The sequence below is a fragment of the Prinia subflava genome, chromosome Z (genome assembly GCF_021018805.1).
Source record: "Prinia subflava isolate CZ2003 ecotype Zambia chromosome Z, Cam_Psub_1.2, whole genome shotgun sequence".
Classification (NCBI taxonomy): Eukaryota; Metazoa; Chordata; class Aves; order Passeriformes; family Cisticolidae; genus Prinia; species Prinia subflava.
The window spans coordinates 93,375,913-93,394,290 of record NC_086283.1 but is presented as its reverse complement, the minus strand read 5'-3'; the positions used below and the strand labels follow the sequence as shown (position 1 = coordinate 93,394,290).

The window sequence follows — 18,378 nt, the reverse complement described above, 5'->3', positions numbered from 1 at the left end:
CAGCTGAACATAGTTCAAAATAACATGGTTATCTAAAGGAATTTCTTTTTTTCCTTCCTCTCTTTAACAGAAACTTCACAGGAAGACAGATGTAGTTTAGCACCTTAAATTTTAGCTAACACCTCTTTAAAAACATTTCAAATATACTTATAAACAATATAATGCTGTTACATTTACTGGGAAAAAAGCCTCTCATAAAGCAGCTGCTTGGTTCACCTTTATCTAGATGGTTATCCTGACTATCCACCAGACAAAAAAAAAAGGAATCTTTCTGCGCATATAAAAATCAATGAAGCCTCTAAATTACACCAAAGTGTTCCCTGATTTTTTTTTTTTTTTTTTTTTTGATAGTGACTGCATAGTCTACAGCTTTGACAGACAATACACATTCTACAGATACTAACATAGCTTTTAGGATTTGGGAGCAACATGTAAATTCCCAACAGACAATTCTTAAAGACTGTTCAGGAAACCCAGAAGACTAAATATAAACTCATGTAGTCTTGTCTTCCTGAATGTCAAACAGATAAAAATAATCTGAAGGTAACTATGGACTGAACGTGCACTAAACATATTATACATGACTTCTAGTATTGAAAACTTAGAAGTCAATACACTTATTGAGCACTTTCATTTAAAACTTTCAATTTTTATGTATATCCAGCAATGATGATGGCTACTGAAAGGACAACAGTAAAATCTGCTTGCTACAGAATTTATAGTGCCAAAACTGTTTCACAGCAACAACACAGTCTTTCACAGCAACTCTTTCTTCCATTTCATGTCATAAAGGAGAAAACCAGGATGAAAGTTCAGATCACCTAGAACAGGAAAGAAAACTGAACACTGTTCCCTGGAAGGGACACCAAAATAGTAACATGTCAACTAAAGCAACTACTAATCACAGATGCGAGAAGCAGATAGTTCTGAGTTAATATGAGAATCAACAATAAAATCTGCAGCCCTGGTTCCTCACTTTTACTAAATGACATTTCCTATAAAATGGAAGAAAGGTTAATGTAATGCTATGAAGGCAAATAAGAAGTTAATATAATGTAGCATGGAAGTTCTACCTCTTTAAAGTTTCTCTTGGGGGAGAAAAATGAGTAAATTTAACTCATTTATAAATATTCTAATTTAACATTTAAATTTAATGAGTAAATATTAGAATATTTAGCTGCAGAATTGTGAAATACTTCAAAAACAATTCCAAGGGCCTTTGAAGCAGTCTTATTTAAGGCATTGTACATTTGCTTACCTGTTCAGTGATGGTAGAAGAGAAAGCAACGCCAAAGCAGAAAGTTTTCTTCTTTCTGGCTGAGTGATGTTATCCATCCTATCAACCCACATTTCAATCATGTTACCAAGAATTTGGTCCAACTGCATGGGGAAACATATTCCTTTTCAGTTACGAGTACATCAGTGTGTTTAGAACATAGCTTACTCTAATTTTTCTAACAACTTTATACATTATTTAGTCTTGGAAAGACACTATACAGTTGTATACACAACAGAAGTAACAAGCAATAGGTACTTTTAAAATTTTCTATGACAATGCTTCCAGGCCCTGAACCCTCCATACCATTAGTTATAACCCAGACGTTTGAAATCCATTTCATTTCTGGAGAGGGAACTAATTCAGGACAGCAAATTATTCAGTTTTAACCTCACACTCTCATAGAAACAAGGCACGTGGATTTACTGTTTTACATACACAGTGACAGATTAAAAGAAGGAAAAAAAAAAGAAAGAAAAAAAAAGAAAATACAAAAGACTTGTCATTAACTTTTTGAAAACTGTATTATACCTCAGAAAAACAAATTACTAAAATTTCACTTTAAGACAGCATAGAGCACTTGTGGCAAAAGACCCTCAGTAACTTTGCCAGTGGAACTGAAGCACACAGAACCTGAAACTTTAGAAACTCGGGGGAGAATGATTAGACCATTCCCCATCCTGCAGGACCCACCAAGACAGCACAGGGACAGAAATTCTCACCCTGCAATCACATGTGAACTAAGGGGGTTTACATGGATAATTGTGGGATGCAGCAGGAAGAGAATTTAGGGACTACATTAAAATTTTAATGGAATGTTTTAAGAAATTATGGGAATATGTAAAAGGTGTTACAGGGTATTCAGGAAAAGCAGAAAAAAGGGGAAAGAGGCCCTTTTCAAGATGAACTGGGCAGGAACAAGCATACATAATAGAGGGAAAAGTTTCTTGAGGTCAAAAGAAAGCAAGATTTCCCTATGTAATACAACTGAAATACAAAGACACAAAAAACCCCAAAAGGACAAAAACCATCAATAAATCTTACCTCCTGACCCAATTCGCATGCCATCTGGCTCAAAAGTAATGAAAAAAACCTTGCATTTTGTAGTAGAACTCTACCCATGATCCCCAGATAAGTAGACATCACCACTGGGTATCTCTGAAACAAAAATAAAACAAAACAAAAGGTGCTTAGTTTAAGTAAAAGAAAAATATTTGACAGTCACAGGAGCAATACCTGGAAAATACCTGTATGCATCCCTTACATCTTTTACTAAATTTTATTTAAGAGCCTCTAGTAATAGAAGACTGTGTGACCAATCTTTACCACAGGTCTCAGTTCTTACATAGGAAAACTATGGTAATTTCAAAGTCAATATTTTGCAAACAACCAAGACAACTTGCAAGGTGATTTTACTTTAAATTTTAAAACCTGTATCTTAAGGAACTGACAGTTTATTGCACTGTTAAAAAACTACTTTTTAAGTTGATTATGGTTCCAAGTTACTGCTTACCATTTCAATAACATTAAGAACACTTAGTATTTCTGAAGCTTCCACTTTTTTTCAGATAGAAACTATAATACATTTGCCAATAACTAATCTGTATGTGTCTCAAAATTAACTTGATACAGTAATAGATTAATTAGTTTATTTGGCTATTACTTTTAAAAGAAGATTAAAATACTTTAAAAGAAAAGCTACAGATTTTTTCGGATTAAATTCTGCACGTAACAATATAACTATTTTGTAAAATAGCCTACTTCAAGAACAAAAGGCCAACATTTACCTGAAAATGCTAACCCAGACTGATACCTTCTGAATAGGGTATAATCAATTTATTAGTCTTAAATCAGAAGATACTTTAATAATCCATTCTCTATCTTTGTGCTTTGAATAGCAAAAAGTGCTTTGCTATACAGTATTACTTGACTTAAATTTGGAAATCATATTCAACTCAGTAATTGGAGCCACATACTGATATTTTAGTCTTCAACTGGAAAAAAGCAAAAGTTGTGATCAAAGAAGTCAAAAAGCTTGAAGAATTCCACCCACTTATTCCTACCAGAACTGAAAGGTTCAACACAGTTAAAGCGTATTTGATTTTACTCATTTTCATCCAACACAGAATTTTGTTGAATACAAAGAGAGAAATGCGAGGAGCAAGCCAGCAAAATCTTAAAGACTCCATCTCACACAAACCATTCTCACACCCTTCAGCTCTTTATATTAGATATGCAAATTAGGAAAAAACGATCAAGTTGATCTTCTGCTGGTTCTGTTTGCTTTTCTCTGGTCCAGGTACAATTAAAAAGGAATAATATGTGTCTTAAAAAAAACAAAAAACAAACAAAACCCACCACCATCGACTAAGGATTAAACTAGGCCTAATGTTATAGCTCTTAAAAGTGTTATTAGTGAAGGAACAGTGGAACAGCAGAGTAAAATTTGTGCTGTTTTATTAAAACAAACACTACATGACAAAACAAGTGATGGATAGGTTGTTTTTTCTTGTGCTGTGTTACTTCTACAGACTTTAAAACTAGATGTTGAAAATCCATCAGATGCTCTTAAAACAAAAGAAAATACAGCACCAATACGAAAAAACTGGAGATAATGGAAGGCACTCATTTTCCAAGGGAAAAGTAGAGAGTAGTTAAAGTAACTCTTACCTCCCCATCTATAATCCCCCTGAATACTGATGGCAGAAGGGGTTGAAACATTTGAGGACCCAACACAGGGTTGACTTTCAGGACATTTTCTACAACCTTAAGAACAAAAGCAAATTAGACCATTGTTAAAGTATATTCATAAATTTTAACCAAAGCTTTAAAACTATGTGTACTGTTGTACAGATATTAAGTGTTCATAGGAAGCTCATAATTAAATACCAGCAAACCCCAGATTGCTGAAAATATATTCTAATAAAATATTCTGCAAACCTGATCTGTATAAATGCACCTGGTGAAAGCTGACAGGCCAGTGAAACACACCTAGCCAAGCACCTCACAAGCCTCCCCATGACCCCATGGCAAAGTTGATGAGGTGGTTTGGAAAAAGGGACTTTATTCTGGTTCCAGGCAGGGCAGCAGATTGAGGTGGTAGGGCGAAGTACCAGCAGTTCAAGACATACTTCCATAGCCTTGTCATGTCACTTTTTTGAGAAACCACTGATTAGGACCTACCAGCTCTTTGCAGGTGTGCTCTCAGAGGTGCTACTCTGGGTACTCTGCTCTGGCTCCCAATGTTTAAACTCTTTACCCTTTGTTTTCAGCTCCTTTTTCCCCTCATACCCTCCTTCCCTGAAGTAACCTGTTTTCCAGCCTTCTTCAGTTTTCCTTTTGCCTTTTACCAGGAGAAATGTGAAGAGGGTGTGAGAATAATGGGTTGAGGGCTCCTCACTCCTACTGCTAGGTAAAGACAGTGACGTCACATGCATGAACATGCATTAAAACTGATGTGTTTATAAAGCACTTGAAGGTATCATAAAGGTACCTCACTTAAACACTCTTAGTCTCCATTTACTTTCACTTCAGAGGAATTTCAACAAGGACCAACTCTTCTGTGCTCTTGAGCAATCTCCCCTAAATATTTTTTCTCCTTTTTGAACCTTGTTCCAAATAGTTTCATTTGATACTCTATTTTTTCAATTGAGAAAAGTGTTAGGCAGCTGACCTTTCTCAATGCCTCTCAATTTTGTAGAACTTTAATATGCAGAGGTATAAAAGAGGCTTATTATGTACAGAGGTAAACCTGTAACTTTTCCCCCATTCATCTTTCTGGGTACTGGAAGTTTTGGCCATCTCCTCTGTTCCTTGCACAGTCTTTTTAAACCTTTTATTGTCTGTGTCAGATAATTAAAAAACAAGTCACATCAAGCCTCAGCAATCTTGCAACAAATTGTGTTATCAATCCAAATTAGTATTTTTCAACCCTATTTATTTACTGTTCTAATGTCTATTTACAATCCAGCCAAAGCTGTTTGCAGGAAACTACTTCAGAGAATACCCCAGGGTGTTGCTGTTCCTAGTGCTTATCTAGATTTTGGGAGGTTTTTTTGTTTAACAAGTCAGCATAGTGAAGCCTGACAAAACTTTAGCTTTTTCTAAAAATATTTACAAGAATGGTAGCTCAGTTATCCTTCCAGAATCAAGAGGACATACTAGGAAAGTGTTCCAATGTTCCAGTGTCCTGGAACTGGACAAATCTTGTAGCTAATGCAAGGCCACACAGGGACCCAAGTGAATAAATGATTCTGTATTAGTAGTATAATTCCATTTTAGAAATCTGATTAAAAGCTGCTGCATAAAACATTTGCACAAGTACAGACTTTAAATGGTATCACTGATAGACTAGAACTGACATTTTAAATTCCAAAACTAGAAGTCTTAAGCTCCTCTCAGTAGTAACTACAAACAGGGAAGACTATCAGCTTCACCAGTTGTTTTCTGTCCTGGATTCTGGAAGCAGTTGTGTGATCCACCAAAGAGACAGGTGGGATCCCATTTATATCCTCCATCACATTTACAATTAATTGAATTCAAGTCCAGGTTTCCATTTCCATAAGCAACACAGAGCCCCTGTTAGTACAACCACTGGAAATGTTAGTAGTAGTACACTACAGCTACTACTCAGTTATCTTTCAACGTATATTCAAACTTTATTTCCTGAAATTCTTCAAACGACATATTCAAATTATTGCTATTAATATTTCAACAGCGTATGAGTTCCACAACACCATTTGAAGGCTGTGTGAAAATATAATTTTCTGGTGCTTTGAAAAACCTTTAGCAATTTCATTTAAGCAGTTATGGCCATTACAACAGCAATTTATGCCAAAGGCAAAAAACCCCTGTTTGAACTCTGTGTCTGGTACAAATGGAAGTACAGTACACAAAGGAATTTCATGGAGACCACATACGTACAACAGTCAATAAGGATTGGAAAAATTTGCTCTTAGAGACTCACTAGGTCTCTACTCACATACACAGGCTTCAAATAAGTAGTTAAACCACCACTGATGGCTTAACTCCAATGTCAAATCCTGCTAAATACACTGGTTTCTTCTACATCTGTTCTAAGTTCTACTTGAAAACATTACATGTACAGAGCTGAGCCTCTGGATACTATTTTCATTATACTCCACCTTTAAAACTTGAACTTGACCTTCAGTAGTTATGTCCTTCAAAAGCTCACAAAATGACCGACATAAGTCAGCAGCATACATCTGAAATAAAAAAGAAGGTATTGTGCAATGCATTTTATATATATGTATATGTATCAAAATTCAATTCCTTAGGGTTTATGTATGCCTAAAGACTCAGTTTCTCTTCAAAGACCATATCTACTAAAATGTTAATCATTCTATACTAATTAAAATCTAAATTAAACATTTTGTTCCTCTTTTGACATTGCCAGACATTTAAACAATCAATCTCAAAGAATTTTCTAATGAAGAAGGTTATGACAACAAGGCATAGTATTTCTAGTTCAACTCTTGCTAGAACATATATTCATAATTTTAATCTGGCAGAATATTTAGAGTAACTATTATTACCCAACACAAGACTTTTTCAGGTACCAAACTACTAAATCAATCCACAAAGCATTAATTCCAAATAATAATATTTCTCAACTCTGAGTGTACACTGTGCACCATAAAAGAGCATTAGAACAGTATGTTTGTATACATATAAATGAATAACAGTATACATGTCTGTGTGTATGGTATGTTCCAAGATGAGAGAAAAAACAGTTTGCCAGTAAGGAACTGTGGTGGTAATAGGGATCTTTATGTAATGGTAACATACCTGCAAAAATTCAGATGATGATAAGAAAATATATGCATTGATGATCTTAAAGCAATTTTTGAGGTTTTCTGAGCTCAGCTCTGGAAAAAATAGAAATCACAATTCAGAACCCGATCACCAAAGTGAAGTACAACCCTGATGATTCGCTTCTAGAAGTATTTTTTCTCTCACAGCTTGTAGAGCCACATGCCAACAAGCAGAAAAAAGATCTTCAATCCAATGCCAACCAGGTTCTCTCTCCCTGCAGAGACAATTGCAGAAGGGGGATGACAGCTCTTGTGCTCAAATGGAAGCACAAGAAATCCTACAACCTCAAAAGCCAATACTAACTAAAAACAAAAAACCAAACAAACAGAAGTCAGGTTTTGGATGTAATACTGGGTTAAGAAGATATTAAAAACAGAATAAAAGAAACATGTACTTTAGAGACTTGCAATTACTGATAAATGGTCTCTCTCACACTGAGTCAGTAAATGCTCATCAGAAATGATGAAATAAAGATTGTAGTTTTGCTCTTCTGACCCAGATGTCATATCAAATGGCATTGAGCTGACACACACTGAGCTGTAGGGCATAGCTTGAGTATTTCAGTAAAGACAGCATACCCATCTAAGAGACAGATACACAGAAAGGATGATACACAGCAGCAGCTTGAAGAGAGAAAAAAAGATATATCCTCAGGCCTCCTATGTGTAGGACAGTTAAAGAAAAAGAAGGAACTCTGTATAAGCAGAACTCAAAGCAAAACAGAAAGTTTCAAAGTTTCACATGTTGATACTAGTGCAGAAAGTCCACATTATATGAAAATAAGGCAAAAAACTGAAAAACCTCAAAGGGATAAAATTCCTTAAAACCAATTTGGGACACAAATTATTCTTGGTAAAAGCAGTGGGCCTCAGCTCCATTACCTTTAAAATATCTAATAAAATCATCATGGAGAAGCAACAGGAAAATACTTTTACATGAATTTTAAATAAAAATCCTTTACCAAATGGAACAAGCATCTGGCTAAGACTTCATATGTCTCCCATGGCTTAGACAGACAGCTGTACTCGTATAAGTGTTGCTTACACCTAGTGATATTTATATATAAAAACTTCTGTCAAAACCAGTTTTACCATGACCATGGCTGCTTTTCCATTATAACATCTGTATAGTTCTGGGGAGGTTCAGTGGGTTTTTTATTTTTTTTCCCCACCCATTAGGTAGAACATTAATGTTCTTCCATTTGATATGGCCACAGGACAGCTTTGTATTCACGAGTACATTCATATGTCAGTACTCTGACAGGTCATATCTTGTAATCATTTATTATGAGTATTTTTATCTCTTGACATGAAAAGAGATCACTTATCAATCCAACATGCTCATCAAAAGATTCCAAGATATCTATGAGTTTAGCTTCAGTAGCATATTACTAGAGTTACACATTGAGTTCTCCTTAGAAGTCTGCTTTTGTGGTTTTTTTTCTTTACTGGATACAATAATATTTGAAGCTTCAGACACTGAAGCAAACAGACAAATTCTAAATAAACAGTCATATCAACAAGAACTATTACTAAGTTTTCCATAACTTTCCATTCTGTGATTCTGTCAGAACTGATAAAAGGCAATAAAATGTGTGTAGCAAAAATTGTACTTCAGGTCAAAATGAAAACAGGTAAGACAGATGCAATGGAAGTGACAGAACTTGTATCACTCATCTGCAGCTCAGTGTTTAGCAAAATTTTCTAGAAAGATCTCATGTTCAACTAACTACATTTAGAAGTTAATTATACACCAATTCTCTTGCAAGGTTTTCTTTAATCAAACATATTTCTCTGAATTCATTAATGTGCTTCTTTGAGTTTTGTTTGGATCAGAGGAGTTAGTCCAGTTCCAGCAACCTGGTTTTTGCCTGTATCTTTACAAATACAGAACATGCACAATAACCTAGATGCTTCTTGGAACAGGTATGTCTAGATTTTAAGCATATTCCCAGCTTGTATCAGATTCAACTGTCATTTTAAACAGCCTCAGTGCAGAAATGCTTCCATCCTCACACAATTAACTATTTCTCCATTTCTGCATTATTCAATACATTCCAAGAGATGTATTAAAGAGATTGTGCAATGCCTCCACAGGGCAATTACATTTCAACAGTTTAAACAGTAACAGCAATGCTGAACTGAAAATCAAGTATGACAATTATGCTGTGAATAATTATTGTACATCAGTGATAGCACCATAATCTTTGAAGGTTGGTCACTTATGCAAGTGAAATCAAGCCTTCATATCAAATGCAACACTCTGCTCCTGAAGGCAAACTTAATTGACTTGTATAACTCCTCTGACATCTACTTCCAACAACAGTAGTATCCTGAAACAAAAGGATTTTTTTCATAAGGACAATTATACATGGAAGGGAACAACTACATATTATTTTCAGATTAGTTAAAAAAGGAAAAAAAAATATTATATATACACATATATATTTTTCCCTTCCAAGTTCAAAAATCTCACATATGAATTCTTTTCTCCCTGCCCTCCAGCTCTTCAGCTGTTCTAGTTCATCCATGTTGGCCTCTGACATATCTTCTGAATGACTTACATGCTGATGTAGAAGCTAAACATACCAGGAAAATAGTTACATTACCTGTATATTGCAGTAATTCCATTCAGAAAAAAAGGTCAGGAGGTTAATATTCCTTAGATAGTATTTTCAAGAACTAATTTTCTGGAGCATCTTGTTGCTTAGTTCTCCACCCTACTCCAAAAGATGTAAGCATGGTGGCTACCTATTCAGAACCTCCCTTCACCTCATCTGTCCTTTGACTTTTACTTTGATGACTTCAGACTGAATAGAAAACCAGTCTTGGTGAGATTATCTTGACTTCTCAGTTAAAACACCCTTTTCTGACAGCTACATCACCATGCTAAGAAGACAGAAGAGTCTGACTTTAAGTGCTGGGAGTTTCAGCTGAACACTGCTACCGGTGTACTGGAAAAACTGCTACAGGTTAAAGACTGAACAGTTATTTAATTAACTAGCACAGTTGATCATCCCTAATCAATACATTTTCTTTTGCAAGATGCTGCACCTTAAAATGTACTGTTCCACTTGATTTAAGGGCAGATTCTCTTTTACAAGCGTCCTGAATGAAGTAGCTCCCTGACAGGTAGTGGATGGCAGTACTGTACTGATTTTCTAACTACCATGTTTTAAAATAAAGTTAGCACTAATTCAAAATTCCAGCTCTGTTTAAACATCATAATACCATGGCTGTGTCATGTGGAGGCTGTCTAGTCAGATTCTCCTGATGTAAACAAATAGAATTTGAAGGCAAAGAGCATACCAGAATGGTTTCTGCTTCCCAGCAAAATGTGCATCATTTTGCAGCAAGCAAAATTTTTGACAAACATGACACTCAAAAAAACCAGTTTCTCAGAAAAATGTCCAGGAAGTAAAGTAGCACAGAACCCTACAGGACAAAATCACTCTGTGATTACACATCAGCTGTATGTTTTTGCCACTCACTCCCAAACTTGATAAAAAAAGAAGTTTGACATAAGCAGGTTTGACGGCTTGTCCTAAGGCAACCCTACCCAGCTTAACTGTACTTGGTCTACCAGCATCATACAGCTTTCATTTCTCAGAATAATTTCTCTTGAGAATGCATTTTTTTTCCAAATGAGAGTATCACAGGTCTCCAAGATCCATTCATAAAGCAAGGAAATCATTACAAGTATAGAACATTCCAGAATACCTCCACTTTTTCTAAGAAGAGATTGCCAAGGTTTCCATTTCTACTCATCTATACTCTGAAAAGTATCATGAGAGGAGTGGGCTCAGACTGTGGACTGGGCTCAGTTTTTGCTACTGAGAAAATACCAGTAGCAAACAAACAAGCCACAAACACAGAGTATTTCTGAATTCAACTCAAGCAGATTAGCAGTGTGACAAACCATGAAGATCACATCCATTCATTCAGTGCAGGCTTCCTGCAGCACACAGCACCTCTGACTGACACAGAACAAGAAGGAAGGGTAGGTGTGTAGTTATGGACAATGACAACACCAAGGACTCTGCAGCTACAGAATTTTAGTGGTAGCTGTGGACTATTTAACCATAAAGCCACTACCAAACAGAGCAGTTTTGTCATTACAGATCTTGTACACAAGGAAAAATAACAGAAGATGTCACCTTGCACCTACCTGCCATGAGGAAATTACTGACCAGCAGAAATAGAATAAAATTTTAAGTACTGAAAACAACTATCAATTAAAAAGCTAACTTCTGTAATTCTGTGAACACATATCTCTAGAGAAATTCACCTATTTGCTGTATTAGTGTTTAACCTCAAAAGCACAGCTAAAGATCTAAACACAAACATATTACATAAAATTAAACCCACAGAATTTTTATACTCCCTTGAATTATGAAGCACAAAAAAGTATTTCCTAAGCACTGAATCCTAATTGTCATTATTTTTATTTTGCCAACAAATTGTTGTTTTTAATTTCAGTGCTTGACCCAAGTGTTTATAGACATATTTAGGTATCTTGAAAACATCCTACATTGTTATTAAGTGAATAAGGGAAAAGCTAATAACTTCATTCTGGTTGTAAGCAGACAGGCAAGTATTCCATATAATCAATATTAATAACACTTGGCACATTTGGTGCTAAATTTCAGGAACTTCTTAAAATAAGCTCTGAAACTGAAATTTGTCTTATCTTTCATATACAGCAGCTCCAATTTATTAAAAAAGAGAAGTAGGGTAAGTAGATCATAAATATTAAAAAAGATAAGTCAGACAATAAAAACCTGTTCCTCGATTTTTGTTACAATTTTGCAAGCTCCCTTAGTACTTGCAGCCACAGGAGCATTGCTTAGAGCATGAAAAAAGCAGCAGGGAAAAAATCCTGAAATTTTGTTAGTAAAAGACTTACCAAGAAGGGCAGACATATTCTGAAATATTCTCAGGAGTTCTGGTGTAAGACATGGACTGTTCTCCAAGGTCACTAACCTAAGAACAGATTAAGTAAAATATTTCAGTTGATGTGTGAGTAACATTGAGCAATCTTTTTGACAGATGTAAACATTTTAACTTCCAGTAACCATCTATATTGTCAACAATGTGTAACAATTGCCAGAAGTATACTTCAAGCAGAGCAATTGTCCTTACAAACACTCATCAGTACAGGCACAGGTCTCGCCAAGGTAGGAAAACAAAGAAAAACATGCAACTCTCTTTTTATAAAGATGACATAAGCTCTGAAATGCAACGCTGAGAATGCTGTCAGCCAGGGAACCTGGAGAAGGAGAGTAGAGAGGGATTTTTACTGAGCAAAAACAACACATGTTGTGTTATACACCTCAAAGGAGAAGCTGTGATGGACCAGCTCACACGTTTATGTTTTTTTATGTTAGAAATGATACATTGATTATCATACATTGTTTATAACAATTTAAAATTCCTGATAGTTGAAAACAGTAGTTATAAATTAAGCTTGTAAATTAAGCCACAGCAAAAATTCCTTTTTTTTTCCCTAGATCTTAGGCATGGGATTACCATATTTAAATAGTATGTCTGGTTATGTGAAATATCTTAGTTGTTTCCTTGCTCTTGGTTGAAGAAGCTCTTGGAGTCCTGTCTCTGTCAGCTTCCAGATTTCTCTGATGCTTTAAGGCATCTTACAATATCATTCTTCTGCACAGACATCAGAAAAGCAACCTCAAGATCAGTATTATCAAGAAGATGTAGAAGTTCTGACCAGATACATGTCAAAGGCCCCTATGCTAAATTTTGAGAAGCTCTCATACTTTGAATTGCTGCCACCAGCCTTATAAATCTCAGTTTTGCTGTATATAAAACAGATCTTTTGTATGTTAAGCACTTTTAACTGAAATGCTCATTTAAAATTTAGATCAAAGACATCACTCACTATTTTAAGACAAACTCTGTGTATTCCTGTCCTTCAGAATTTGGTCCAGGTAACCATTCTCCCCTCTTACAGCATCAGCTGCACCAGAAACAAATTTGGCTCATGGCAAACTGAGCACAGTGTCACTTTTTTTACATTCAGTCACCAAATACTCTGAGATACAGAAAGTAACTTCTACATTTTATCCCTGTAATTATGACATCTCTTCCTGCAACCAGCTGTCATCTGTTGGCTCAGTGTTCTCCCAAAGTCAAGCACACCAAACTGTTCAATTAGCACGCACATTACAGTGAGTTAGAGTTTTTGTCTTGCTGTTCACTATCACTACAGAATGATATCTTCAGTATCAACTGCTTGAAAATGAAGAATAGAAGAAACACAACTAAAACCAGCTGAGTGTACAAGTTTCCTAACCTGTCTTCTGAGAAAAGGCATGATATAGGTGATGTCACGGTAAGGTAACAAGAGTATACCAGTTTTAATATTCAAAGCTTTTTACAGCTTTTTTCTTCTGGGGATACAAAAATAACTATTGTAAAATTAGAAACAGAAAGAAAACACTCTTACCACAGCTCTAAGCCATCTTCCAGAAGATAAACATGTGGAGGCTGAGAAACATCTGTACTTAGTTGGATAACTGGAAGTAGAAAAGGGTAGAGATTTTTGCTGTCTGCTCCCAGTCCCTACAAAATAAGTAAGAAATGTAAAATATGTCAAAAGCCTTAAAGCAAACATTTTGAAAATAGCATGGGAAAGATCTATATTGCTGTTGTATTCACATGTAAACATGCAGCATTCAAGAAATCAAAAGTTGAACTTGCTTCTATTTCATACAACAATAAAACAGTCTGATATTCCTAAGCTTTCTCTCAACATGTCTTGAAAAGGTTGTTTTTTGAAAACAATCCATTTATCAATAGTCTACAAGAAAAAATTATAAGGAACATACATTCCTAAAAACATTCACTGGTCATTCTCTTCCTTGGAGAGGTCATGAGTCTCACAAATACCAAATGACTAAAAGCTGAATGTTTCAGTGGTCAAGAGAAGAATTATTCTTTGGTTTTTATTATTTACAAAATCATTTGACACAATCTAATATTCAGGAGAAGGGCTTGTTTTTATAGCTACACAAAGATTCACAGACTGATGACAGTGATTCAGTTTTTAAATGATCCATGAGACTTTTGAACAATGAAGAGTAAATTTGGAACAACTGCCAATTACTGAACAGCATTACAAAATACTGCAATATTACTGCTTAAGAGAACTGAGGCTAGTGGAATGCTGAATTTGTATAATTCCTGCATTTTGAGAATGAAAAATTTAAGATTATTTGGTTTTTCTAAGTTGAAGCTTTCTTGTGGATTATCCACTTACTTAAACAAACATGCCTTAAAAGAATAAGATTCTTCTACAAATCTGTCTCTTCTTTTTCTGTCTATCTACATCAAGAAATACACCTTTTGTGAAAAAATACTCATATTTTAGTCTCCACATGGGACAGAAAGAAGAATTTCCACAACTTGTTTATGGTAAAAATCTATTTCCTCTTCATTTGAAGTTACTCAGCTTTGGAAGGAACCTTTAGTTCTCCTTCCATAATAATATTTGTCATTTCCTTTCCACCTTCTCTCCACTGCTAACCTCTACAATACCATCCTTTTAAGTCATGCATCTCCACAAGTTCAGAATGCCTGCATATTAAGTCTGTTCCTATACAGACACTGTTGTAGGAGCACTTCTCTTGGTCTCTGCTAGTTTTCTTTGAGATGCAGCAGGGGTTGGAGGAGATAGTGTGGCATATTAAAGAGGTAGGTAATAAGACAGATTCTGCAGGCAATATAACCACACACTGTTTTATCATCAAGAAAGAACAGTAGGAGGTACTGACAGTGTTTATGTGACTCAGGCTCCTTACCTGGACGAGATGGATTAGGGTGGTTAGAATGGCACAGCGCAGCATATTGTGCTCCTCGCTCTGCTTCCAAAGGAGTGGCAAATACTGGACCAAACATCCTACGTATGGTCGTATCTGAAGTTCAGAACACAAATTGGTTTCTTCATATGTGAAACAAGACTAATAATTTATCCCAAGCATAGTTTTTGAAAAATATAGGAGCTGCTTTTGTCTCAGTAAAAATCCAGTTTGCTTTAATCTTTCTAGAACACCGTTTTCTGTACTCTGTGACTGAAGTAACTTCTGACTGCAGAGTCATTTGAAAAGAACGTATTACCTATGGTGAGATTTGTATTTGGCAATCAAGCTTATGTAGTTAAATAGGACACAAAAATTATTTAAAAATTGATACACAGAGATGTTTCCATATTAGTATATTCTTCACTTAGACAGGATTCCTAAACAACAGCATTGTTTAAAACCAGAAACAGTCTAGGGAAAAAACAAACACACACGCACAAACAAAAACCCATGTGCTGAATAACCTCTGGAGTCACCCTGCTTTTGAGCAGGAGTTAAGGCTATGTAACTTTCAGAGATTTGTCCTAGACTATATTTTTTTCTACTATGGTCTTCACTACTAAAAGGTTAATCTATTTGTCTTTAAAAGTATTTAATTAGGAATTAACCTAAACATACTCAAGGGTTCTTTCTCCACTTGTTTTTAATGCTGCTTCTCTAAACTGCAGGGAAATCTGCTGTCAGGTTGACTTCTCTATAAGGGGCAATTATGAAAGCTTCTTCTAGCTCTCAGACAGGATTACTTGTAGAAAGAAGAGATAAACTCAAAAACAAGGATTATCTCTGTCCTTAATACAGTAATACCGAAAGAAAAAAAACCAAATCAAACCCACCACAACAAAACCTGAGACAAAAGCAGTCGACTATTCATTGTTTAATTCTGCAAAATCATCTTCAAACTCTTTATGTAAAAGCTGAAGCACATACTTTAACACTAAAGCACTGAGAATTCATAATGTGAATTTGAAACCTGTCAGTAGTTAAGGAGAGTGCTGTAGAGGCAACTCTGACCTATATCAATATCAACAAGAAACTGCAAATTTAACTGCACACTCTCTATGAGTGCAAAGTATTTTCCCCTCAAAAATGTCTTTAAAAATATATAATATAGATTAAAATACTAGTTCAGATTTGGGACAATTAGATTAAATCACAAATAAAAAGATAAAATTGCAAGAAATGTCACAAGATGTAAAAATCCTCCTGTACCCTAAAAGCTGACTTAATAGAAAAAATACATAGTAACTTAAGAAAAGTAAGTTAACGTTTTACACAAAAGATAAATGAGAATTGGAAGGACCAAGTAATGCCAACAGTGCAGGCATCTCTGACAGTAACAACCAGTCTATTAACCAATGGCATCTTCCTTCCACAACAAATTCTCCTCTGTGTTGTTAGGACAAAGCTAAAACTGAAATATATATTTAAAAAATACCTGCATATTGACTCTTTCAATCACACAGGACAGAACATGAAGAACATGCATTTTGGTGTCACACTGTGTTACTTCCTGAAGCAGCTGAAAGAGCAGTGTAAACATGGACTCCAGGTACTAAAAGAAAAATAAAGAACTACAGATTAGACCATCAAAAATACAACTGGTCACATGAAGTGGTAGTTTTCCTGTATGCTTAAAACTCTAAGACATCCATACACTTTGAGAAACACTTACGAAGTGTGCAAAATGTTACTCTTTCACTTGGAAAAAAGCACATTACCCAGTCATTGCCTAAGCAAGGTAAAAAATTCAGATATACTCCAAAATACCAGTTCAAACATGAACAGTTCGAATGTATGCCATTTTCAAGTTTTGATAAGTGTAAATATGATTTCACAGGTAAAATGGCTGTCTCTCCAGAAGGAGCACTTTGTTAGAGTCAAACCAAAGGTACAGTCTTCCAGCTCTTGGGCCAGTAGATAAAAGTTAAAGATGTCTTAGAAAATTCCAGTGTTTACAGTCTAGATGCACTCTGCTTTTTAGGTTTGTTTGTTCTCAAATGAGTTGAAACTAACATGAAAGTCAAAATGAAATGAGAAAAAACTTCTGCTAAATTTGAGTGACCAAAGTAAAACTTTCGTGTACTTATCTCTTTCCACTGTTTACTTAATGTCAACAAGAATGACCATGGTAAAGAACACAAATATAGGACAGCCAGAAAGTAGTGCCTTTTTAAGGCACTGCTATAACCACACATTTGTATTTAATATTTTTAAGAGACAGCAGATTGGAAACTATTGCGTGAAACAGGCATGTGGGAAAGCCACAGTGGTGTGGAGATGTATTTGTTAGATACAGTTCTAATATCTTCTTATCATAAAGAAGCTTACTATCTGGGAACACCTGGAGCCACAGCTCTGCGTTATAGTTACAGAGCACTAAACACACAGTTATGAAGTTGTAATAGCATAATACTAAAATGGATCTACACACTAGCAACCTTAGCAGCAGTAGCATGAGTATATATTTTGGTCTGTGAAGACTGAACATACAATATAAATATGAAGCAACATCAACGACTCAACAATATAAGTTCAAAAATTAAAAGTTAGAAGTTCAAAATTAAATTGGAAAATATTTTTCCTGCTTTTCTTTACAGATTTATCTACTCCTCAAAATATATAAATGCTCTTACTGGTAAGAACTGGTCAGTTCTGAACTCAAAGTCATCTACAGGTAAATAAACATTAAGGAAAAATAATACAGATGGCAGATAGATACCAAGACTACAAATGAGGAAATATTTCATGGATACTCAAAAAATATAATCTGAAGAATTTGGTGGTAAGTTTAAAATTCATCATTCTCCAGTAACTCAGAATTAAGAACTAATCAAGCAGCTTTGCAAATAAGGATATTTAACTTCAGTGTTGTAGCTGTCTCAATACGGACCTGAAAGACAAAAGTCAAGACGCATCATGCATACATCCATTAAACATTTTGATTATCCACAGAGTATCTGGCAATATCAAATCACTTGATGTTTTTGCAACTGAATCATTCTCTATTTTCTATAATCCTCTAAGAAATGTAGTTAGTTCATTTTCATTCACTTTCATTTCAGTATACTTTACATTTTATTTATCATTGCTAAAGTTGTAGAAATTGAAAAAGTTACTCAGGCAAAACCTTCAAGGATAAGAAATAATTAAACAAGAAGATATCTTTCTAGACTGTGATAAAAACTTTTGCAATAGAGGAGGAGTTTTACTTGGAATTATCTCAGAGCTTACTGTCAGCCAAGAAGATCAGAATTTAATAAACTCAACAAGTTAGATTGTCCTTCCTGAAGATGCTTAGAAATGCCTTAGAAAGCATTAAATAAAAACAGCTGACAGAGCTGACCCTGCTCTGCTAAAGCTGTCTGGAGTCACAGAAAATATTGTT

At 35.1% G+C, this 18,378-nt stretch overlaps 1 protein-coding gene across 3 annotated transcripts in view; it reads right to left on the bottom strand.

The window, feature by feature from the left end:
* IPO11 (importin 11) overlaps positions 1–18,378 on the bottom strand; it is an 80,703-nt gene that overhangs the window by 26,421 nt on the left and 35,904 nt on the right. For 2 of the 3 annotated variants that reach the window (XM_063422944.1, XM_063422943.1), the window contains 11 exons: positions 17,850–17,883; positions 17,627–17,667; positions 16,429–16,545; positions 14,934–15,047; positions 13,580–13,695; positions 12,017–12,093; positions 7,085–7,164; positions 6,421–6,501; positions 3,947–4,042; positions 2,321–2,434; positions 1,259–1,380 (listed from right to left, as the gene is read on the bottom strand). In XM_063422944.1, coding sequence (XP_063279014.1) covers positions 1,259–1,380; positions 2,321–2,434; positions 3,947–4,042; positions 6,421–6,501; positions 7,085–7,164; positions 12,017–12,093; positions 13,580–13,695; positions 14,934–15,047; positions 16,429–16,545; positions 17,627–17,667; positions 17,850–17,883 — 992 coding nt within the window. The remainder of the gene's footprint in view (positions 1–1,258; positions 1,381–2,320; positions 2,435–3,946; positions 4,043–6,420; positions 6,502–7,084; positions 7,165–12,016; positions 12,094–13,579; positions 13,696–14,933; positions 15,048–16,428; positions 16,546–17,626; positions 17,668–17,849; positions 17,884–18,378) is intronic. The other variant, XM_063422945.1, reaches the window with a different exon arrangement.